Consider the following 25,817-nt stretch of genomic DNA (forward strand, 5'->3'; position numbering starts at 1 on the left):
GAGGCTGGCATCAGGAGGTTTCGGTTCCAGTCCCACCTCTGTGACTCGGGACAAGCCATCTAACTCTTCTGGGTCTGATTCCTCTTCTTTAAAACAGGAGTGATGCTTCCCAATATTCCTAGTAGGGATTAGATGGGATTTGAAAATGCTTTGTAAGTTGTAAAGTGTGGTATAAATAGTAAGGATTATTATTACTGACTAAGTACAGAGGCGAAGGGAGATGGCAGTGTGTCAGCAAATAGAGCCTTCTCTGAAAAACAAAAACCACAGCAATTCCCCATTGCCTAAAGCAGGGGTGGGTTGGCAAACTGTGCCCTGGCCCCCAGGCTGTTGGCTGTACCATGGCCTGTTTTATAGACTAAGTTTTATTGGAATACAGTCACAGCCATTTGTTGACATATTGTTGATGACTGCTTTCTTGCCACAATGACACAGTTGAATAGTTGCAACAGAGACCGTATGGCCAGCAAAGCTGGAAACATTTACTCTCTGGCCCTTTAAAGACCAAAATTGCTGACTCTTGAAGTGAAGAATCAAGTCTAAACTCCATTTAAAATGTAAATCCCCTGATACCTCAAGCAGGATTTGAATACATAAAATGAAGCGTATATCTTCCTCCAAGTCATCCCCAACTCTGTACAACATTTTGCACTACTTCCCAGGGACTGATTCCACATGAGGTGGTATTACAAGGTCCCTTCCTAGAGCTACAATAGGGATCAGATCTTACTCCTTTTTGTAATCTCCACAATGTCTATCACAATGCCCAGGTCATAACAGGTTCTCAATAAAGTTGAACCAAATTAAATCTGAGTCATAAATAGAGTAAGCATACACTGAAGGACAGACATAGTTCATTCGTCCCAGAAACCTATTGATATATCATTGAAAGAGAGAGCAAGTGGGAAGTGAATTCATTAATTTGCTCTTAATTAATTAGCTACACAAATATTTATTCCATGCCAGTGATACAACTATTCCAGACCAGAGAAGCTAAGGCAAATAATGTAATATGGGATCATATTCCTTCCTTTGACAAGAATTCACTTAACACCTGTTCTGTATCAAGCTAGGGTAAGGATGTGGGGTCAGAGTGGACTGTGACCACCTTCTGCTCTCAGGGAGCTTGCAGTCTAGTTGAGGAGGCTGAAGGTCAGCAAATAATCACTACACAGGGAGACAAGCGCAATGCCAAAGTGGTACACGAAGCATGGAGGTGGCAGGGAGATGGACAGGATTCCTAGGAATGTCATCCTTGTACATTGCCTCCTGTAAATTTACCTACAGTTTCCTCTCTCATGGGAAAGTGGATGGGCCAAGACCCACTCTCAAGAATCTTGTGATCTCCAGTTGGGTTCTATCTGATGAGCTAACATTGACCATGCCGACCATTTTATATAGATTATCTCATTTAATCCTCACAACAGGTCTACGCGGTTTTACGAAGGCCAAGTCACTTGTTCTAGGTCAATAAAGTAGAATATTCTAGTCCAAGTCAATCATAAGCTAAAGCCTATGCAATTAACCCTTCCCTCTATAGCCTAAATACATGCCAGAGAAGAGAACCATAGTCCATTCCAGAGAGAGTTTAAAGTTTGTGACTGATAGAGATAGTACTAAATATTTCTCTACCTACTAAATGGACACTGATTTCATGAGGACCATCTCATGTGGACCAAAGGCATTGTTGGAACATAAACAGTCGGTTTGTGTCAATAAGTCAATAATTAAGGGAGGAGAGAAAAACGTATCGCAAAGATCAGCAATAACTCCCAGCTTCGGGTCATGCAACGGGCCGCTGCAACCACCTCTGGGGAGCGATTCTGGACTCTGGCCAGGATATTAATTAAGCCCTAACCACCGAGGCCCAGGGAACTCCCTATCAATTAATGGCCAGCTGGGAGCCTGTGGGACCTGAGGCCTATAGAGAGTCATTCCCTCTAGGCAAGTGTACCCCCCAGGAAATGTCTGTGCAAAGGTCATGGTGGGCATTAGGGGCAGAAGAACTGAAATATAAATATGCAATTTTTTTAAATAGAAATTTTTATATTTGCTAAACTTCCTAGGTTATATCTAGGACATAAGAGTTTCTACATTAGCTTAATTTTTCAAATTGTCACTTTCAACATTTCATTCTTTACCCATGCCAAATGTAGTGTTAAACTAATAAACATATGGAAAAATGCCCAATCTTAAATTAATTGCATGAGAGACAATTTCTTTCCCATTTTATTGGCAACAATGAAAAAAATCATCAGAAATAGACCAAACTCAGTGACAAGGAGGCTTCTCGTGCAGTAATAGAGGGGTTGCATATTAGCAGAACTTTCTGGAAGGAAAAGCAGTAATATCGACAAAATGTAAAATATGTGGATACTTGAACCCACTAATTCTTCTTCTAGGAATTTATTCCAAGGAAATAATTAGACTAGTGCTCCAAAGTTTACATACCCCCCAAAAAATGTTATTTACAGGATTATTAATAATACCAAATATTTAGAAACAACCTAAATATCCACAAAAGGATACTATTTAAATAGATCATGGGTAACTAAACAACAGAGCCCTATTAGGCTACTTGAAAGGATGGTATGAATCTACACGCCATAATGTGGACTTTCTCCACATGATTCAGTACAGAAAGCCTTTCTGTGAACTCGCATGTGTGTGCAACGTGCACGTGCGAGTGCTGCACAGCGAGATGTCTAATGAGCATCACCAAATCCTTGGTGCACGGTGGCTCTTTCTGGGTGGTGAGATTTCAGGTGATTTTTTTCCTGCCATTTTTTGTTTATCTACATTATTTGAATTTTTACAATGAACATATAATAACTTTAAAAACAGAAAACTGGGGCCGGCCCGTGGCGCAAGCGGTTAAGTGCGGGTGCTCCGCTCAGGCAGCCCAGGGTTCGCTGGTTCAGATCCCGGGCACACACTGACGCACCGCTTGTCAAGCCATGCTGTGGCAGCATCCCATATAAAGTGGAGGAAGATGGGCACGGATGTTAGCCCAAGGCCAGTCTCCCTCAGCAAAAAGAGGAGGATTGGCAGATGTTAGCTCAGGGCTGATCTTCCTCACAAAAAAATAAAAAATAAAAACAGAAAACCAACTGTTTATAAGATCAAAAGAAAACATCTCAAGGGTATATAAATTTCTTGGAAAAAAAAGAAGGGCTAAGACCAGAATAATGGCTAACTTTTAGAAGAAAAACAGGGAGGGACTCTGAAACTTGCCTGCCAGCCTTTCACAAAAGGTCCTTTCCCAGACCTGGATAAGGAGGAAGGTCCAGTGGTTAGGAGCCTGTGCTCCACGGTCAGTTCTCGGGTTCAAATGTCAGCTGTATCACTTACCAGGTCAATATAAAATGAGGAGCTGCTAGCACCTGCCTCTAAGATCGTCATGAGGATAAAAGAAGAGAGTAAATAAAAATACCTATCACAATGCTGGGCTCACATTCAGTGTTCACTAAACATCAGCTCTTACGAAAACCAGCTTTAGACAATTGTAGTCTACGTGAGTTAACTCTCCCAGAATGAAGCCCTAACGAACAGTTAAGGAGAAGGAGAATGTAGAGGACAATTAGGAAAAGATGTCCACAGAAATAGACATATAAATCTCTAGGCTCTGGAGCACAGGAGTTAAGGGTATGGGCTAGGTGTTTTCAGGCATGTGACTGAACCTCACAAGTCTTAATTGTTCATTCTGCAAAACATATGCTGACGACCATTTTAAGGATTAAACGCCAAGTGCTAGCACAGTGCTTGGTAATAGTAAGTTTTCAATAAACATTTGCTACTATTAATAAAATAATAATTAAATAAAAATAGTTATTGGCTAAAATTAGGTAGTGAGCTCCTTGTCACTACAGGTATCCAGGCAGGCTTACTTGTTACTTGAAGAGGATGAGGCAGAGAGGACTTAATCATGGGACGAGGAGACGAACTACTGTATTCTTCCAGACCTAAAAATTCTGTGCAGTCATTGAAACATGAAACTGATTTTAAAAGTGGGGCTGTTTGGAATTGTTGTGCAGAGTCACCAGGGGACCCATCAGCAGCGGGGCCATCTCCCCAAAGAGTTATAGGATGATGCCATTCCCAGAGGCCAGCCCTGCTTTTCAGACAGATGAGGCAAGTGCAAAGTGGTTCCCTGAAACTCTGCCCATTCTCTGTCCCAAGAGTGGCGGTACCAGCTCTGGAAAAGCGGCAGATAGTTGTCCTTCCACACACTCTCTGGCATTCACAACAAGGTGATGACAACAGTATTAGCAGCAATAGCACAGCCATATGATCACTTCCTGCATGTTGAGCTCTGTGCTGAGAGCTTTGCATACACTGTCTCACTGACTTCTGGCCTCAGACCCACGCATCTGTGAGTGTCTATGCTGAGTGTCTATGCTGAGTGTCACTGCATTTTATAGACAAAAAACTGAGGCTCAGAGAGAACAGGGGTTGCCCCAAACCCTTCAGCCAGTAAGGAACAGGGGTTTGAACCCAGGTCTAAGGTACACTGGGAATGTGAGGAATAGTTGCAGGGCCTCGACAAGTTGACAGCTCATTAGCATTATAGAAGATCCTATTCTCTTTCAGGACCTGCCACTCAACCCTAGCCCCACTGAGTTAGTTGGTCCCTCTCAAGGCAGCTGGGAGCAGGCAAAGCTGGAATTGCCATGGGCATTATCTAGAAATTCCTTGGGAAAGTGAAAGACTGAGGAACAAGGCTCAGGCTGCACCCACAAGTGGGTATCCCAGACAGCAGGATGGAGAATGTTTGGGGAGAAAAGCACCCATGCTTAGAGAAGCCAGAAGTTTTAATCAGTGCAATAAGGCTGGGCACCGCAGACGGAACACTCTCTCAAAGATACCCACTTACTTGTGGACTATTTTATCATTTCATTTTCTTTTAAAATCCTTTTGTCAACCCAGGCAGGCCTCAAACTCGCTTCATCCCAGTGTGATCCCTCGGACTTGCAGCAAAGAGGTTCACTCTGCCATGGCAAGGCCAGGGGACAGTCCCCTGCATCTCTCCAGACCGGCAGTGGTCTTCAAACTCCGTTTTCAAATCACTATCACCTGCCTTGCACACCGGGCAGACCCCAAGGGGACAAAGTCATAACCTCACAGTAGGAACCCGGACTTTGGAATCACAGAGACCTGGGTCCACATCTCAGCTCCTCCACTGAGTACCTACCCTCTCTGAGCCTCAGTTTCCTCATCAGGCCAGTAGGGATCCTGATAGCTCATAGGTTTGTTGTAGGGATTAAATGAGATAATGCAATGTCGGAAAGGCAATGGGGTGTAGACCTTAAGAGCACAGGCTGTGGTGCCGGACTGTTTAAGTGCAGACTCTGCCTCCATCACTAGCTGTGTGTCCTTGTGCAAGTTACTTAACTTTTCCGAGGCTCAGCTTCTTCAACTGTAAATTGGAAATAATGATAATATCCTCCTCTAAAGAGTAGAGAATGAGTGAGTTATGGCTTGGGAAGTGCTTAGAACAGCACCTGGCACATTAGTGGGTACTCAGTAAATGAAAGTTGTTGTGATTAATGCATGTAAAGTCCTCAGCATGGTAAAAATAAGTGTTCAATAAACGGTAACTGTTATTATTACAAGGTATACTTTCCATGGAGAATTTTATGCATATTTATCTCCTGGAAAGCAATCAAAAACTGGAAACATTAGGGGAAAATCTTGTCCTCAAGTAAATGTTTCAGTCATGGTAGAAAGAACTCACCGTGCCGCTGCCCTGGCAGGATACCCTAGGCCCCCGAGCCCAGGCTCCCCTTTACTTCCAAAGGCCCTTCATTCAGATATCCACTCTTTCAACAAACGCTTCTTAAACACCCACAGTGAGCCTACAGGAGGGCTGGGAATACCCAAGCAGTGAATACGATGGCTCCGGCCCCTCCATCCTGGAGCTTACAGTGTAGTGGGGAAGATGCACACTAAATAAAGGCATGCCAAAACAATCATGTCAGGATAGCTGCAACTGGTGTCACGAAGGATGTGATGAAAAGGTATATGAGGGGAGTCCTGATGTGGTCTAGCATTGGAGGTGTATACGATGGAGGAGTCATTGGAAAGCCTCTCTGAGAAAGTGACGTTTAAGCTGGGACTTCATGGTTGAATAGGAGTTGGCTGGGTGATGCCTGGGAGTGGGAGGAGGAAACGATCCAGGCAGAAAGGCATTTAGTTCCGAGGCCCTGCAGCCACAAGGTGGCTGGCTCACCAGGGGAACAGAAAGACGGGCAGTGTGGTTAACTTATTCCTAGACAATCCACTCCAGAGCACTCAGCTGGGAGTTGGAATTTGGAGAGAAACCCAGGTCCACAGGAACTGCATTCTCAGTTGCAACTGTTGTCTCTTCCCTTTCAGATCTCCTTGCCTGCTGGCAAGACTGCCAGGTCTCAGACCCCGAACCCTGGGGCCAAGTGAACACTGTTCTTGGCTCAGATTCCCTGAGGCTGTAGCTGCGGCTCACTTCGCCCACACGTGACTTCAGCCCAGACACCACAACGGGGACTCTGCCCTCTGCATGCCCTCAGATGCCTCAGTCCTGTCCTGGTCACACCCAGTGGGTTTTGTGAGGCTATTTAGGAAGATAAGTTTCCCTCACTGAAGAAAAGGGAAACAGCATGAAAGAAAACAATGGCTTCAAAGGAGGAATTTGTGATTGACATGAATGGGGATGTTTCCTTAGGAGCATCATGTATCATCAAAGAAACAAACCCCCAGGTCATTTATTTCTCTGCCTGTTTACATGCTATAGAAAGAAGATGTGTTTAAGTTTCCTGTAGTTTTACATTGGAAATTGAGGCTTGGGGAACGGAAGCCGTATGTTCCAGACGTAGCAGGTTTCTTTTGGAATTCACACATTGGGAATCTGGCACTATCCCCTAAATGGTACTTTTGTTGTCTTTTTGTTCAAGACAGCAAGTTTCTTCCAGGATCAGAACCGCCTGCCGGCCTCCCTTGATAAACAGCCTACCAGCTCTCTTGGTAGATCAGATATTTAATAATTAGCCTAACTATTGTTTATCTAAGTGGCAATTATCACTGGGATGAAATAATATTTTAACTGCAGGGGAAGCATTACAGATTGCTCCCAAGTAGAAACTACAGGCTGGGAATGGCCGACAGAGCTTCTCATACTCAGAGGAGAGGACCACTCCATCTTGGCTGGCAGATCTCTGTGTCTGAGAAGCCATCATTAGATGCTGCACCAATGACCTAAGGAAATGTGCCCAGGAGAAGTGTATGGTCCCAGGCCTTTCAACTGAGGCTCAATGGCCCAGCAAAATATGAAAGTGCGACCTGTGCTTCTAAAGCGTAATAGTCTTGAGTCGGTGGAGTTTGTGAAGCAACCTCACCACCGCAGGAGCAAATCTCAGCAGGTGCGATTTAAGGAAGATGGGACCAGTAAGACTCCATCTCACCTAACTGAGGTTGATGTCCAAACTTCCAAAGAACCGACTTTAATGGGTAAGACTCAAGCACCCAGGCACCATCATCTCCCCACATACTCACTCTCCTTCCCCAGGTCTCAGAAGGCAGAGGGCTTTCGGAACATCGCGATCCAAACTTCCCCTAGTCTCAGGAAGCATTTCCCAGTTTTCAAAAGGAAGAGACTCACAGCCAGCAAGTCCCTGGTGGAAATGCCATCAGCATCCCAAAGTGCCATCCAGGTCAACGGCAACCTCTCTGAACAGGACATTGTGTCTTCTGACCTTGCCTACTTAAGGCTGGCTCAGCATCTTGAGGATGGGCCTCAAAGGGTCAAAGTGTCCCACCCATTTCTCCCTAGAAAGTCAAAGGTGCAAAGCAATGGGCCTGTTAGCATATGCTTGGCAGAAGGGAGTTGGAAGCCCTCAGAAAAAGCAACAGCTGCCATTCAGGTCCCAGACGATATTTATCACAGTCCTACCTGGGCAGCTAGAGAATCCACTTTCAGCCCAGACAGGTCTGCTGAAATAAGCAACTCCATACACGCTTTGGTTGACATGTGTGCAGTTGATGGGAGAACAGTGCCACCATCAGATTCAGAAAGATCCCCCTCCTGCTTAAATGCCACCAGCAGTGCCAACCACATGCCAGGCACAGGAAAACTTAAACCGGAATTGCTTTTGCCCAAAGACAACTCTGATGACAAAGACTTTGGCCCACTGTCATCTCAGTCAAAGGAAACATATGTTCCTTCACCTCCACGGACTCACAGCTCCCCCTTGCCAGGCTGCCACAGCCAGCCAGCCCATCCAGGAGGGGCTTCAGACTGTCTGTCATCGAGTAACAATCACCAGGATCTGCTGTCACTCAAACCTAACAGTGCATCAAAATCTGCCCCTGTGTGTCAAGAGCAGACAGCGAAGAACCCCACCCAGTCAGACAACCCGGAGTTTCAAAATTGTCCAGAAAGCGACCACCTCCCACCCTCTCTTCTGAGGAGGGAGACCAAACTTCAGAGCAACAGGGACACGGGTGGGATTAGTCAGATTCACCTGGCACAGGGGGAACTCTGCGACCTCCAAGGCAGGCTGCAATCTGTGGAGGAATCTCTACACTCAAACCAAGAGAAAATTAAAGTCCTTTTGAATGTAATTCAAGACTTGGAGAAAGCTCACGCTCTCACAGAAGGGTAAGGTGAATTTTTTTATATTAAAAACTACCAGGTTAAGTCATTTGCCAGGACAGGGGCAGAGAGAGAGCTCTGGTTTCCCTTAGTAAAATGTCTCCAAAATGTCTGGGGTTCTGTTATTTCCCCAAATCATAAGCAATGGCCTCCCTTTGTTCTGACTGGGTTTCATTCAATTCTAGGCTTTGGTGGATTTCCATTGTCATTTGTTTTTGTTTCCAGGTATTGACAGACTGGAGAAAGGGGGCAATGAAGCAGCAAGGTCAAAAATGGTTTTTATTAAGATGGGGATCCAACTGATAAATGATGGGGGAAAACGATAGTATGCAGGTACTTCCCCCATCCTATCCTCATAGCAAATTACTGCATTTGCACAGTATTTTAGTTTTTTGCGTGTTTGTCACAAAGGACTTGAGGTGGCCACTAAGCTTACTGTTGACCTTCCCCTCCACTGACCACTTTGATAGCTTGGGCCAAAGTCCATTGCTGACCAACTGACCAATTAAGTAGGAACTGAAATGAGATCACAATTCTGCAGAGAGAAAAAAGTCACAAAATGCTTTTCTGAGTGACTCAGCACCTGTCTGGGGAGGGGAAGGCAGTTATTGTTCAGATGTGGAATGTTAATCCCTAGAAAAAGTGCTCCCAGAAGACTGAGAAGAAGGAAGGGCAGAAGATAATCAACAGAAGGGGAGCAGAGGGAAGATGTAATTAACTGACATTTGCTGATATGAATCAGAATCAACGTTGCCTTATAAGAGAGAAGCACTGTGATGAACAGAGAGAAATGCACTGAACTAAGGGGTCGGGAGTTTTAATAACCTCCCTTCTACCCATTTGCAAAGTCCCTCAGTTTCCCCATCTATCACGCGGGAGTAAGAATAACTGACTCATCTCACAGGATTGCTGTCAGCATGAAAAAACCTCGGATTTGAAAGGGCTTCGACATTTATAAAGCCCTCGAGAAATGTGAGATCCTGTTATCATGGGTTTCTTGTTTTTTAATTTGCTACCAATGAGAAGGGGAATGCTGTGTTGTAGGGAACGAGTCAGCAGAATGCATGTGTCCCATGGGGCTTCTGCCCATAGATTTACCCAGCAAATGCTCTGTCTTGCAGGCGCAACTTTTACCGAACTGGCCAGGATCTCAACAATTGCAGTACCTGCCAGAACACAGCGTGCATCATATACAGGTACCTGCCACACTGAGGCCTGCTCTGTAGAGCACGGGAGCTCAGGGTCCACAGAGCACTCGCATAAACTCTCTTAGACGCACAAAGTCAAGCGAGAGGCAAAGACAGGAGGCCTTTGATTACCTGAGACTTAAAAAACAAGGTGTTGCAGGCCTTGCTTTGTTTCTTTACAATAAGGTCTATGAGCAAATCCTTTTGAGATAATCACCCTACACTTACAGAACAAGAAGTCCAGGCACTGTGCTAAGCTCTGCATGCACATCTGCATCTCATTCCACAATTATACCTCAAGGTAGGTGTTACTGTCCTCAGGGAAGTTAAGTCATTTGGCCCAACTCATATAAAGCATTTTCAGAAAGCAGAAGTGGCCAGACTTAGGCCTTAAGTTCAGACCTTTCTGATCCCAAACCTTGTGATCTTCATTACTCTACCACACTGCCTCTTCTTCAACTGTAGCTCTCACAGGCCAAGCTCTTACTATGTGTCTAGAACCGTGCTGAATACTTTGTGTTCATTTCTAAGTACATCATTTCCTTCCAGCAGGGGGTAAGGATGCTGCAATAAAGTGGATTTTTATAAGTAATAGAAGGAAAACATCATAGAGTGGTGAGAGCACTAAACTTGGAGTTGAAATCCCCAATCTGACGTCTGCTCACTTGTTTGGGCTCAGTTTCCTCATCTGTAGAGCAGAGACATTTAACCCAACTCAGAGTTGCCATCAGGAGCAAATGAGATAATATATGTGAATGTCTTTTGTAACTGCAAACCTCGGAACAAATCTAAGGGCTTATTACTGTTATTACCAGAAAGATCAATGCCTCCCTCGCTGGAAGTCCACTTTCAGTGGCGCGGTGAAAAAGCGGTGCAAGGCAGTCATTTCAGTTTGATGGCATCTAATTTTGTGTGACAAACGTGTATGGTTTTGCTTTCTCCATTACTTTCTTCTCTCAGATGAGAAAGGCAGAGAGGGCCTCAGCAAACTGAAGCCCAATTGGGTTGCCTGGGTCTTCTTTTAAAAACTTCTCATTCTCTCCAGCAGAATCCTGAGATTTCATCCTAACAAGTAACGGGGCCTGGAAGTCAGGAGGCCCCTACACTTAGGCAGAGCCTTGGGCATGTTCTCACTGACTCTCACACCTTACACTAAGGAGCTACAGGACCACATGTTCTCACCAAATAAGAGAAGTGTCAGGACCGCTCACAGAAAATGCCATTTACCACAGTGCAAAATATCCCCTCGAAACGGGGGCCCTGGAAGGGCTTGTGGCATTGGAGGTCTAAGCAGGCAGTCTCATCAATGGCTATCTTTTTGCTGCTTCGTTGTTTACATCTCCTATCTTAAGCAAATTTCCTAATCACTAAGAGGACAAAAATTATTAAATGTCTAGATAGCTAGGGAGGACAAAAACTATTCATCATAAACATGAATTATTTTTAACTAACCTCCACTTAAATTTTGGATAATCTCTCTTTTCTTCAGCAGCCAGATGATGTATTTTCTATTACCTCAAGATGACTTTTTATTTAGCTTATGTAAGTGAAAAGGACAAGCGGTTATTTCCCAGGCTACTGTGAGTTTCAGGGCCTGGCCTTGGGCAAATCATTTTTGGTGTCTGAGTTTCCTCATCTGAAAAATGAGGGCCTTTAATTAGATAGTCCCGATGGTCCCTTTCGCTTCTGACATTTTGATGTTCCGAGCTGAATTAAAAGGGGCAATATTTGGCTAAACTATGACCTTGCAAGAAGTCTGAGAATGTTTGCATTTTTCTAGTACTCACTTCAAACATCCCAAGCAAACATTCTAAATTAAGTTATACCCCTGGACGGGTCAGTAAACCTTCACGTACACATCGCTTTCCAGTTCTCCAAGAAGAAAAGCCATTGTACTCATCGATCCCTTATTACCATTCAAAGTCAGACTGTTCTCTCAGACAGTATTTACACCCTTGTAGCTAAGCCATTGCAAAGGAACGGGCAATTAATTTGATGAAAGCAAAAAGATCAGAACAATATCTCTGTCATAGTAACAGTGGGAAGATGAGAGTTGTCATTTTTTTTTTTAACATTTCAAATGACTTCAAACCCTGTGTTGTGTCCTGGAAAGTCAAATCTTACAAACTAATGAATAAATGATGTGAAATACTCATCCTCAGGCCTTGGTAAGCTGCAGCCTCTCTCCCTGATGATGGAGGGGCCCAGTGCACATCACTATATATAAAGACAGGGGCATGTGATTGACTGCCTGCCGGGTCTTCTTCTCTGGAGATGTTGCTGCGAAGTTAGCAACACATAAGGTGTTCTAAGTGGCCCCATCAGCTGAAGGTTATGGCTATGCTACGTGCTTCCATCAAGACATGTGGGGTCATCAGTTTTATTCAACTCCTTCTCTCTGCTCCAAGAGGAGCTTTCTGCCACACACCCCCAAGCCTCACTGGCTTTCTTCTCACCATGGATCACTTTGGTAGATCCTACCTCACCAAGGAGAACAGCACCAACACCAATGCCTAAAGATTCCATGCATGGCTCTCAGGGACTTCCAGCGGCTTCCATACACCAGGGAGAATGGATTCCTCAGAGTTTTGACTGCGGTAGGCTCCAAGGGAAGAGTGTAGGAATTGGCTGTATGCCTTAAGCTGGTTCCAGGCTGTTCAGTCCCCAATCACTCTCCTCACCTGTCCTCACCATTAATCCTAAAAAGTTACTCAAAGGGTTCGGTGAATGCCCCCTGTGGTACCCAAGATTAAATAACATGGAATTACTTAGTGAGAAGGTTGTTCTCTTTTCAAATTTATTTCAATCCTTCTGATTACCTATAGGGAAAAATCTGAGTTTGGCGCTAGAATGTCTTCAACACCTTCCTAATGCTTGCTTATCACACTTCTTTGCTGAGAGAGCAGGTCTCAGGTTCACAGCCTTAGGCAAGCAACCATATCCAGCCAGAATGTAATCATTTTTATTTTTTATTGAAGCTTTTAACTTTTAAAGCTAGCCCTCCAATATATTCATTGTAAACGATGCAGGTCTCTATTTTCAAAAGTGTTATTGCCTGTTTTGTATAAATGTTTTTAAGTTTAAAAATTACATTGATTTAGAGAGAAAAATATAAGTAAAGGATTGTGTAGACAGTATGGGGAGTTTCACAAAAACCATGAAGCTGGTGAACGAATGATTGAAGTTTGTGAAATGGTGCCCTAAGGAATCAGCTCCCTTTCCTCTTCTCAAAGGCATGAGGTCTCTTCAAGCCACATCCCTCCTCCTTCCCTCACCCTGTTCTCTGCTCCTCCAGCCATATCGCACTGCACTTCATCGTCACGTTCACTCTAAAAATAAACGTGGAGCCTCTTGGAGGTCTTTGACTACACCAATCGTGCATTCATTTTCTGGACGTAGCTCCCAGGAAAACTCTGCTTGGTTTAAGTTGTAAAATCCCTCAAATGTTTTAAGGGAAAAGAATAGGAAGTCTTTTTCAGAAAAAATTTCCTTCTACCATCCAAGCATGTTGCTTAGGAAATGGAAATAAAGAGGAAGCTGCAAACTTACCATTTGCAATGGGTGGAAGGAGAGGTTGGCCATGTAAGATTTAAAAGGTGCTAGAGAGGAAGAGTAACAGAAGAACTGTCTGGGGGGTCTACCCAGACAGGCTGTCTCCCCTTCTCATCCTTAGCCTCTTTTCATGGCGTCAAATGCACTCATGGATTTTCAGTTCATTTCTGTGACGCTACCTTCCCCTACCTTTTTCATGAGCGTGTTCTCTCTCTCTTTCTCCCTAGAGGTAGATAGATGATAGATAGATAGATAGATAGATAGATAGATAGATAGATAGATAGATAGATAGATAGATAGATAGACACACACACACACACAGAGATAGATAGATAGATAGATAGATAGATAGATAGATAGATAGATAGATAGATAGACAGGTAGATAGATAGATAGATAGATAGATAGATAGATAGATAGATAGATAGATAGACAGACAGATGGATAATTTCCATCTTGATGTCTCAAAGGCACCTCAAATTCACCGTATTCCAAAACACACTCCTTACTCTCCCCCACAACATTAATTCTCTTCTTATATTTCTTAATTTGTTCAACACTATTAACCATGACTCTGTAAGGAAACTAGAGTCCCCATTGCCTCATTTGTCTCCTTCACAACACACATCAACAATTCTCTCTGCTAAATCCAGCCCCTAAGCTTCATCTCCTCCGTCTCTGGTCAGTAAAGGCCTCATCATTTGTCACTTGAATGCTAACTGGTCTTTTTGCCATAGGCCCCTTTTGCCCCATCCCAAGTAATCCTCCACATGGATTGCTAAATTACCTGAAAAGTAGAATCTGACCATGTCACTCCTCTGTTAAACAATCTTGTCCTGGCTCCTGTTGTTTCCTTTAGCTAATTTTTCTAGGCCCTTTGAACGTGATATTAACCTTCTTACCTGCTGGGTCTCCATTTTCCCCCAGCCACAGGGAACTACTCGGCTGGTTTCAAATACCACGTGTTCTATCATGCCTTGGTGACTTTGCATAAGTTCCCTCACTTCCCGAAATACCTTTTCTGCCCTGCTTTGTCTGGAAATTTCCTACTCTTGCAGCTTGAAAGCCAGTTCCTCTGGATAACACTCCTTCCTGAGAAGGACCCCCATGGCCTGCACATTCCTGTGCTATGCCCTTTATCCTTTTACATTGTAATGCAGTGTTGATGAGTTTCTTTCCCTTGGCAAATGGCTAGTATTTCAAAGTCATGGGCCAGTGTCTAATGCACAGTTGGTGCTCAAATATTCTTGTCAAAGAAGGAATGGCCATACTGACTGGGGGAGGAATGAAAAGCAGTGGTGGGCTTGAGACAGCTATTTAGATTGTCCCAAAGTAAAGTCATTGTTACCATTTGTGTGTACCCCTACCCTTAAGTGGGGAACTGGAGGGTCTTAATTAATCAAACGTTCTTATTAGGGAAGGAGGGCTTCTATGCAGCAGGTCCTCAGTAGATCTTTCCGAACTGAATCAAACAATGACCAAATGCAGTACATGGATTGTCAATTTTCAAATAGAGTCATGCATCACTTAAGATGCTTAAGACAGGGATATCTTCTGAGAAATGTGTCCTTGGGTGATTTCGTTGTGTGAACATTAAAGAGTGTACTTACACAAACCTAGATGGTGCAGCCTACTACACCTAGGCTATATGGTACTAATCTTATGGGACCACCATCGTATATGGTGGTCCATTGTTGACCGAAATGTCATTACACGGTGCACAACTGTACCTGGAACACTGCATACTCTCAACAAGATGGAACCTAATCAAACCTTCCTTTGATGACTCAGAGAGCTTGTTGCAATTTCACAAGACATTGAGATCCTCATTCATCATGGCCATCCAACATTACTGCCCAGCACTTCTGTACCAGCTATGTTAGGAAAGGCAAAGTTTGATTTGTGGAAAACCACAAACTCCCTCCAGGTTAAAATATCTCACTTCTATGGTATCTGAACTGTCCCAATGATCTCTTTGGGGGAGGGGATTAAGGCATTAGATCTGCAGGTTCTCTTGGTAAAACATCAAAACCCAGTGTTGTAGGCAGGATAATGGCCCCAAAAGATGTCCACATTCTAATTCCTGGACACTGTGAATATGTTACAAAAGAGACTTTGCAGATGTGATTAAGCTAAGGATCTGGGATGGGGTGAGTATCCTGGATTGTTCAGGTGGGCCCAATGTAACCATAAGGATCCTTATAAGGGAAAGAGAGAGGCAGGAGAGGCAGAGTCAGAGAAGGAGACGTGACGAGAGAAGCAGAGGTTGGAGTGATGTGGTCACAAGCCAAGGGATGTGGGCAGCCTGTAAAAGCTGGGAAAGGCAAGGGATGGATTATCTCACAGAGCTTCCAGAGGGAACACAGCTCTGCTGACACCCTGGTTTATAGTTCTGGAGGACTTCTGAATGCCAGAAATCTAAGAGTAAAATTTGTGTTGTTTAGAACCACTAAATTTGTGGTAATTTGTTTAAGTAGCAATAGGAAAGCAATGTACCCAGATTAAACCCTTATAATTCACAAACTACTCACATCTGATTGGAGGTCAGTTTATTTGACTATTTGTTGATTTTTACAACTATGACAGCTAGGAGAGGGCAGGAATCGGCTGGGATGAAAATCAGGTGAAAGAAGTAAGAAGAGAGCTACCACTTCCTGAGCATCTGTTATTACTGGTTGTTATAAATACCTTTTGGGGCCGACCCCGTGGCTCAGCGGTTAAGTGCATGCACTCTGCTGCTGGCAGCCCGGGTTCGGATCCTGGGCGTGCACTGATGCACTGCTTCTCTGGCCATGCTGAGGCCGCGTCCCACATACAGCAACTAGAAGGATGTGCAACTATGACATACAACTATCTACTGGGGCTTTGGGGGAAAAAATAAATTAATTAATAAATAAATAAATACCTTTTGTTTTCACATTTACTCCTCACAACCATGTGAGAGAGAGAAAAATACTCCCATTTTACAGATGAGGTAACTGAGGCTCAGGGCCTTGCATGATATTCATATCAGACAATTGAGACCGAGAGAGAGAGGACTTGAACAATTATTCTGGAATAATAAGTGGCAGTGACAAGATTGGAACTTGGTTCTCTCTGCTTGCTAGCCAGATTCCACAGTGTGCGGCCTTCAGAGGCCAGCCCTGCCTGAGGGGTGTTAAGGCTCAGGGGAATGTTGTATGGCTAAGTTCTCCTCAGCCAAGGGCATCGTGAGGGTTTGCATTTAAGATGCAGGCCCTCAACAGTGTTCTCCAAGTGTGATCTTGGACCATTTGCATGAGTCTCCTGGGTCTCTGTGAATACTGGTTGCTGGCCTTCACCCCCCAAACCTGCTGGATCAGAGGGCTGGGGTGAAGGATGGGAATCTGTAGTTACAGCAAGCTCCCTGGGAAAGTCTGATCCCAATGAAGCTTGAGAATCATTCAACTAGGTAAAACAGGGTCTTGAAAGGAGGAGGTGGCAGTGGATTTACTAGAAACTTCTGTGACAACCAGCCTACACGACCATAAATAGAAAATTCTTGCTAATAAAATAGCCCAGAAACTAGGTTTTAAATGCATCAGTGAAAAGATGATTTACCTCTCTGCTTGACTTCAATTATAGGGTTAGACGGTCATACACAGACCGAACTAGGGGTGCAGGTGAGAGTGGGGGCAAAGGAAAAAGGAAGAGGAGAGAAGGGTGCTTGCTCATGGAGTAAGCATATCTTTTGATGTCTCCTGTTTCCAATGAGAAGAGAAAATGAGTCTACGTCAGTCCACTTTGGGGGCACCTGGGTTGCGTTATGCATTACTCAGGGGATTCACCTGCAGCCTCTCCTTCCTCCCACATCTCCCAGCTCCTCCGGCCTCTTCTGAGATCAGGAATGGAATGGCAATCGCTGCTGATATTCCTCCTCCAAATAAGCTTAAGACCAAGTGAAGCCCAATTCTGCTCCCAGGCCAAGAGCCCAAATGCTAGGTACTGCCGTCGGGTGAGTCCTGGAGGAGCAATTACACACCTGACACGGTGGGCATGCAAAGTGCTGCCAGCACCCCCCATTCAGGAGAGGGGTGTAGTCACCCCATGCTCCATGCTCCAGAACCAGGTAATATGCATGAAGCTGAATGCGGGGATCCTCCACCATCCTCTCATTTCCTCATACTCCACGGACCACGGGCTGCTTTTTCATCCTATTGATCCCTCCATTGTTACAACTCCTTCTGAACCAGACAGAGAAGAAGCTACGGATATTCAAGAGGAGATTCGCTGCCAGCAACTCCCTTTGTACCTGGCACCCAGCATTCCCGTGCCTGGCGTCCCCACCTCACAGTTTTGATATTCAGAACTTGTCACAAGGAGTCTCTCTGGAACACAGGCCAGCCTTACAGCTGCGTGCCCTGCGGGAAAAAAGCCAGGCCTTCACCTCACCAAGGAAAGAGGCTCTGGAAAGCTACATGAGTTGCCTGGGGTCACATAGTGAGTGGTGCTGAGAGCCTTCCTTGAGTTTCCTTCTGTGGTTAAGCTTTTTGGCCACTGGGTCTTGGCCTCACCTGCCACTTAAAGCTATTACCTAACCAGAGCAAAAGGCATTTCACTAGAAATACAGTATGTACCCATGCCTGTGGGTTTAGCAACTCAACTTTCCACTTAAATTATTTAGTGTTTTTCTTTTGTCTGCCTATGATGCTCTCCCAGCAAGGAGCCAGGTGAACTGTGAGAGCCTTGTCTTCCAGCCACAGGCCTCTCTCTGGCCAGCAACGAAGTCCACAGTGAAAAATAATTACAAAGCACACAGCATTTCTGTTCTTTCTAGTAATCAAAGATGCATCTGCAGCTTTCATCACACTTCAGTGTGGACTGAGCAGCATTCACGTCAAGGCTGGAATGAGAACATCATGGCCATACCATTCAGCGTCCTCAAACAACTGCCACCAAACATAGCTCAAGGTGTCTCTTTAGGGAACAGGCATAAAGTCTGGATACATACGGAAATTCCTCTGAGCCCCAGATAGGTTGATCCTAAGACATTTGCTCTAGTCCCTGTCTCTCTCTTGGCAGCCTTATCCCTTTCTTCTTCTCCTGAGAGTGGAAGGGAAAAGAAATAGGATTTACAGCATCAGCAATTTATCTGCAATAAAAATGAAACCTATTACAATGCATTAATACTAAAGAGGCTGAAGTAGGACATACATATAAAATCAAGAAAGTTGAGAATTTCACAGGAATAACAAATGGATGGCTGCTGGCACGGAGGCCACCATTGACCACAGAATGACCCAATCTTTATTTCCCTGTCAACTGAATGTAAGGATCATTTCCATTTGTTGAGCCAGGCACTGTGCCAGGCATTTTGCTAAATACAAGTACAGGTGTCATTTCATTTCAGACTCCCAACAACTCTCAAATATGAGTATGGTTATTATTCCCATTTTACAGATGAGGAAACTGAGACAGAGATTATGTGACTTGTCCAAGATCCAACAGAGCCAGGGCTTAAACCCGTCTCACTTTCAGGAGATTTTCCTGTCCCTTCCCCTCTTACCTTTCAACCTTGCATAATCAGTGAATATATGTGTTCACGTTCTCTGAGATGAGCTACCCTTTCTGAGGGCTTAATTTGAAGACTTTCTCGATACACAGTCGCAGAACCCAGAACACAGATTTCCTTCTCAGATAGAGATCAGCAATGAAGATTTCTGCTGCTTAGTTCTGTTTATTTATGTGCCAAGAAGAGAACCTGTGATTCTCAGAGGACTCATCAGCAGACAGATGCCCCAGGAGGAGGGGTATACTTGCCAACTTGAAATGGCTGCAAGTTGTGAAGCTTAAAATTACACCCTATAAATAATGAGCAAACTGGTCATTAGGAGAAAATTTCAGGAACAATATCCCTTCCAGGCTGGGGGAAGAAAAAGCAAACTAACTAAAGCTCCTACTTTCCAAGACTGTAAGTCTTCCCCAAAGATACTTTCCAAAGTGGTGTGATTTATCCAAGTGGACAGGAACCAAACCACCCTTGCTGATTCCATTGTTCCTTACAGCTAAATATTTAGAGAAGAAAGTTGCAGGAGGTCAATAAATCTGTGGTGTACTTGGGTTCTCTGGTGAGAAGGGCCACAGAAATGCTCCAACAGAGACAGAAAAGAGATGGAGAGGGATTTGGAAGATATTTTGTTTTCAGAGAGATGCCCTGGATCATTAATTTCTCAGCCAACTTGCTTGAAGTGTATGGTTTATGGCAGTGGCTTGTCACCACTTCTCTTTATAAAAGAGCAAGACCCACCTGCTAAGAAGGAAGTGCAGAGGGCCCACTGCAGACTTCAGCAGCCTACACCAGAGTCAAGATTGCAAGGTGCAGATATTACCTTGAATAAGTTGCCTCCTAAGGGGGTGCCCCTCTTCTCTGGGCATTCAGCCTCCCTGTCAGAACTGCCCTGCGATCTAGAAACATTACTGCAGGGTGGGCTGGTCAGCTGGGTCATGAAGGGTCCCCCATATGGCCTGGCTCCATGTTGGGTCTGACTCTACAGGGGGCCGCGAGGTCTTTTAGGTGCACCAGGCTTTGGTCACTACCACCTCAAAAACCCCACCCCCACACATTCTGCAATCAGGATCTCACACAGATAAAGATTACCATGTTCTTTCAGTGCAGTATAACTTAGTGTCCAAGCTTGGGACTCGGACAATGGAGGCTCAAATCCTGGCTCTGTCGCTTACTAGTATAGGCCCTTGGCAGGATATTTAACCTCTCTTTGCCTCAGTTTCCTCAATTGTGAAATGGAGATAATATTTTCTATCTCATGGGGCTGTGAGAATTACATGAGACATGTAAGAATTCCTAAACTTGTAGTATAGCATATACAATATAGATTTCACTCCACAAATGATAGTCCTCCTCCTTCTTCTTCTTCATATTCTAATTATGATTATTATTACTCATTTAAATTACCCTGTGTCCTAACCTAATGTGGTCCAGGTACTCTCTAGTTATTTCTTTCTTCTTAGAATAAGGCCCTGGTAACAACCAGGCCCTGAGCTAAAACACTGATCCCTCATTAGGAAGAACAAAGGACTAGGAGTCAGGAAACCAGGTTTGGATTCTGATCATAACTAACGGTGTGACTTCCCTTTACCAACTCGCTTATCTGTTTAGTGGGGATAACAACCTTCCCATCTTCCTGGGCCATCATGAGGATACAACGAAAACACAGGTCTGAAGTACTTGCAAATTTGAAGTGTTATATAAAAGTAAGAGGGTTCTATTATTTGTCTGTTTCTGTATAAACTTTTATCTCCTTTGGCTTACCCAGCTTCAGTTTGCCCAGCCAAGATACTGCATCTAGAACCTGGCTCTGATATTTGCTTATGTATTTATCTACTTTTTGCTTCTCACTGTTTCTTCTTCCAGACAAGCCATGACTTAGGCTTCTTGCTGTTTTCCAATTACCTATAAAATCATCCTTCTGCTTTTTACCTAGCGTGATGGCTGGAGCATTGATCTGCCAGCTAGATTGGTGAGGTGCCCTCAAGAGGGAAACCTGAGAGCTCTCTTCCACTCCTGGTTTACACACAGCACACTTTCTAACTGCAGTGTGGCCTCATGCTCAGACGTCTTGTATGTGAATGGCTCTAAGGCTCCCCAGATGGTGAGCTGGGCACCCCTGAACTAGATGTCAGGTATTGCATGCAGCCTCAGAGGACCAACCCCACAGGCCTCGAATGCTCTGGTCTATCTCAACAGCTCCAAGTTTGAATCCTGTATTGTAACAATTTTTTGACCACCATTTGCCCCTCGCTGTGAGCCAGAGCTCTGCAGAAACCAAGCACTCAGCAATCCTGATTATGAAGAGTTAAGAGATGAAGAGGAAGGAGAGAAGGAGAGGAGATGTGAGGTTGGAAGTTACTGCTATTCTACCTGGATACCAAACCCGAGGCAGAGAGTCATTCCGCAAAATCTACAAACAACCCTCCGCTAAGAGTTTACTTGAATTGTCACCAAGCAGGCAACAAAGTCCCCTTTTCAAGAGGTTGCTGAACATAGTGTGGGTTGGCTAAGTAGGAAGCTGAAGATTAGCCCCTCTTCTCCACCCAGCCTCGAGATGAAACACAGATGAGCAAGGGCACTGCCCCCTGCCCATTTATAAGGCAGCTGCTACCAAAACAAAATATACTCCCTGTCCTCCCCTCCAAACTAAACAGTAGTTTGTCAAATGGATGAATAAGAGGAAAAGTGACCATTTTCCTTTATGTTAATAAATTGCTTTGGCCTAAAAAACATTACTCAATTTCTTTCCAAAGTACACACGCTTCTCCATACTCTGCTATTTGTCTGGCCTTGAAAAGAAAGTCACTTTCAATCCCCTTTAAATTGTCAAGACCAGTGGGGGCAGTTGCAAGAGGGGAGTGGGGAGCTCCCTCAGTCCCAGTGATTATAATGGAAACCTGTGGTGTTTCCACAGAAACATAGAGTGTATTCTTCCCTGAATGTGCACGAAGGGGAGGGGTGAAGAGTAATGTTGTTGGCAAGGTGTACAATTACTGAAGAGCTGAAGGTATGAGTGAGAAGGTGAGGCCTTCAGTCCCTAATCTAGGAAGACAAAAGACAGTGAAGAGTGGAGTGGGCAGAGAACATATCCTGCGTGGGGACATTTCACCTGTTATTGCATCCTATCTGCACAACTACCCAGTGAGGTAGCTTTATAACCCCCATTTTCAACTGAGTCTCAGAGAGAGAAGCAACTTGCCCAAGGTCACCCAGCCAGTAAGTGGTGCAGCCTTGGTTGAAACCCAGGAGAGTTCCACTCAAGAGCCCTTGCTCTGTCCTCTGTATTGGGCTGCACTTTAAGTTGTGATGATGAGACAGAGTTGATATTCTGTCTCCTGCCTCTTCTCTCCCCTGGCCTGCCAGTTCTGTACACATTCTGGAATCACCCAGAGCATTACTTTTTCTAATTGGTATTAGGACACTGTTGTGAGTCGACAAACTCAGGTGGTTTGTTGTTGTTGTCATTTGTTTGAATTATGAAGTCAGAGAATGTCACATATAAGGAGAAGAAGGAGGCTGATTTACCTGTGTGTTCACATAATTTGGTAGAGGTGTTTGGATAAAGAGCTGGAAAGCAGGGGTAATTGAGATAAACACAAAGCATATTTTTAAAGCAATTTTTTGTTTAATCATCCGTCTCACATGCTGGGAAGTAAGATCCACAAGATCAGTATCTATATCTGTCTATATTACTATTGTGTCCTTTCAACTGAGCATAGCATCAGGCCCAGAGCCGGATAGATGGAAGGAAGGAAGGATGTAATGATGGATGAGGATGGCTGGCTGGCTGGCTGGCTGGCTGGATGGGTGGATGGATAGATGGATGGATGGATGGATGGATGGATGGATGGATGGATGGATGGATGGATGGATGAAATGTCCCATAACAGATAGCATAGGAAATTCCTACAATGAGCAGGGGGCACCTACTTTCTTTGGCTTCATCTGGTGCTCTAGGATGAAGGTTACTTTTCTGCCTTGGGGGAGAGAGACGGGGCTATTTCAGGAGCTGGGAGAACTGTGAATGTGGATGTTCCCTATCTGTGAACTAATCCGAGAGGGGGTGAGAATTAGAGTTTGCAACTCACTGCTTTAAATTCCTTCCTTGAAGCAACGCAGAGGTTGTCAGAGATAACTCTTCCCCAGCTTCTGAATCCATCTCCTTAAGTTTCCACTGGGGAAAGTGAGGTGCAGGTAGTGCAGACAGAAACCCATACCAGGTCCAGAGAAAAATAGGGGTGCAGGGCTGACATTCTGGAAGTGGGAGCCTCAGCATGTGAGTCAATGGATACCTTTTCGCATTAACTTGGCAAATCTTGGGCTTGGCTAGAAGGTCTCTAATAGCTCTTGAAGTTGGCTAGCATTTACCGAGGACACAGAGTCACTGTACTACCAGTGCCAGGAGACCAGGGATAACGTCCGGCTGTTTGTCTACCACTCCTCCCCCAGCACCTAGCACAGGGCCTGCACATGGGAGATACTCAATAAAAGTTTGTTGAATGACTGGATAAACACTTAGTGCTCAGCTCTGAGCTGAGTGTTGCACATGCATCATGTTGTTTAAACTTCACTGAGGTCCTATGAGTAGGTACCATGCTCATTTTGTGGATGGGGACACTGTGGCTTGAAAATGAGAAATGACTTCCCCAATATCTCACAGCTAATCAGTTGTGGAGCTTTGCTTTGAAAAACACAGCTTGTGTTTCATCCATTATATAGGCCATCCAGCCAAAAGTATGTCCCTATAAAGGGGAGCAGGGAGGAACAGAAAGTGAAAGGATATAAGCTGAGGAGAAGAAAATCTGGGTGAAGATTATCAAAAATACAGAAACACAATAATCAGACACCCCTCCCCGATGCTCCCTGAGCACTGACACCCCATTGGTCTGGCTAAAAAACAGGTCACCTGGCTCTTCTGACTCTAGCTTATGCCATTTCAGAAAGCCTAGTGACAAGGCACCATTTAGGGGCTTCATTAGTCATGATGGCAATCATGATTTGCCTTTTCAGTAGCATTTACTCTGAACTTGGGTCTCTGGGAGGTGACATGGGGATAGTAAACAAGGACAAGTGTCCCTTGAATGACAGCTCCTTTTCAGCCCTTGCTGGGTAAAAAGGCTTTGGCCAGTCATGCTACATCATAAATCCACATGGGGTCTTTTCATCTTCCACATGAAAGATTTCACTTCCCTCCTTGCTAAACAAGGAGAATGCACTGTTTTCATGACTCTGCATTTCCTCCGCTTTCCACATCCCACGCTGGCTCCTCATCTTCTGGCCTCTGAGAGCTCTAGTATGAAACCAGGTAAAAAACACAGCTAAAAGCTTAAGAGCCTTTTACAAGTGTCTGGGCCCTGGAAACTCCTCCATAACTAAATCTCCTAGGGAGGAAGTGGACAATTTAGGACAGAGGGAGCCCAGGCACAGCCTGCAGGGACATCTGCAGGATTCACTCTTTCTGGCCTGGCTCTCCAGGTTCTGGGAAGGCTGAGCCAGAGTTCTGAACAGGCTGACAGTCCCTGCTGCCTGCCGGCCTGACCCACAAGCCCTCAGAGGTGGGGGAGCACCCACTTTGTGCAGGCCAGAGCTTCTGCACTCCCCAGCTTCTGACTCTCTCAATCTCTGGGAACCCTTGTCCCCGATGGAGTCATGTTTATCTCACAGACCTGTGTACAGATGATTACAATGGAGCCTGTACATTAATGACTCCAAAACACACAAATAAAATAGCAAAAAAAAAAAAAAACAGAGATTAGGAAATGCCCATCAAAGGAGAATGTTTAAATATGTTGTACTGATGGAATGTTTTATGAGGTAAGCATATATGTAGAGCTTTCCAGGACACATTGTTGAGTTGAGAAGCAACGCAAAGAGCAAGACATAACAATAGTAGTAGTAATAATGTTGACGATAATAATAACAGTAAAAGAAGCTAACACATACGGAGGGCTCACCACATGTCAGGCACTGCTCTAAGCACTTCATTTATATTCTTTCACTTCATCAACATACGTATTAATACCAAAGAAAGCCTTTGAGATAATGCTATTATTATGTCCATTTTATAGATAAGGCAACTGAGTTGTCAGTTTTATTGCATATTCCACTATATTATGTAAATCTCTCATAATGAGGCAGTTTTCATGCATAACATGTAAAAAGAATTAACAATTAGAAGCATGAAATAAATGTGAGAGAGAGGTTAGAGCAATCTTTACTGAACACCTACCACCAGGCGGCCATGTTACATGCCTCATTTAAACTTAAGAACATCCCCAAGAGGAAGGCATTACAGGTGCCGATTCAACCAATGAGGAACTGGAGGTTCAGAGAGATGCACAACCTAAGCATCTCAAAACCCATGCTCTTCCACGTCAGTTGGACACTTGGTGAGGCTAAATCCGTATGTGCTGATTTGACTTTACTTTCCTTCCTTCCTCTCTGTGTTTTTCAGTGTAGAATATGATTTTCGGCAGCAGGAAGGCAGGTTCCATGAAGTTCTACAGAGTCTGGAGGAAGCGGAACCAGTTGAGGAGGCTTCTCCCCCACCAGAGTCCCCAGCAGAACCCCCAGTCCCTGAGAAACAGGACTCACGGCGGAAAACCAAGAAGGTGAAGAAGAAATGCTTCTGGTGGATCTGAGCTTGTTGGGACCCTTCCCTCAGCCCTCCCCAGACACCTCCCTGAGGAAGGGAAACCACTGCCCTCAGGCCTCCTCGACTTCTTAGCAAAGGCCCCAGGCTGTGAGCCTCTCAACCTGAGACCTGAGAAATGGGAAAGACGCGGGCTGGTTTAGCCACTGCTGGACACCTGACCACCAACCTCACCTGAGTGAGTGCCACTGCTTGCTGAGGACTTCACGGACCCTCAAGTGACCACTTGCCTAGTTCCCTGTCACATCCGACCAGGCCACATCCTGGTCTGCG

General features: G+C 44.7%; 2 protein-coding genes across 2 annotated transcripts in view; one reads left to right on the forward strand and one right to left on the reverse strand.

The window, feature by feature from the left end:
* DOCK2 (dedicator of cytokinesis 2) overlaps positions 1 to 25,817 on the reverse strand; it is a 401,533-nt gene that overhangs the window by 183,081 nt on the left and 192,635 nt on the right. The gene's annotated exons all lie outside the window — the stretch shown is intronic.
* INSYN2B (inhibitory synaptic factor family member 2B) lies at positions 7,287 to 25,533 on the forward strand. Its single transcript, XM_004428543.3, has 3 exons — positions 7,287 to 8,632; positions 9,748 to 9,822; positions 25,347 to 25,533. Exons 1-3 carry the CDS (start codon positions 7,287 to 7,289, stop codon positions 25,531 to 25,533), a joined length of 1,608 nt encoding a protein of 535 aa, XP_004428600.1.

Source organism: Ceratotherium simum, chromosome 4, assembly GCF_057802395.1.
Source record: "Ceratotherium simum simum isolate JZ-2026a chromosome 4, ASM5780239v1, whole genome shotgun sequence".
Lineage (NCBI taxonomy): Eukaryota > Metazoa > Chordata > Mammalia > Perissodactyla > Rhinocerotidae > Ceratotherium > Ceratotherium simum.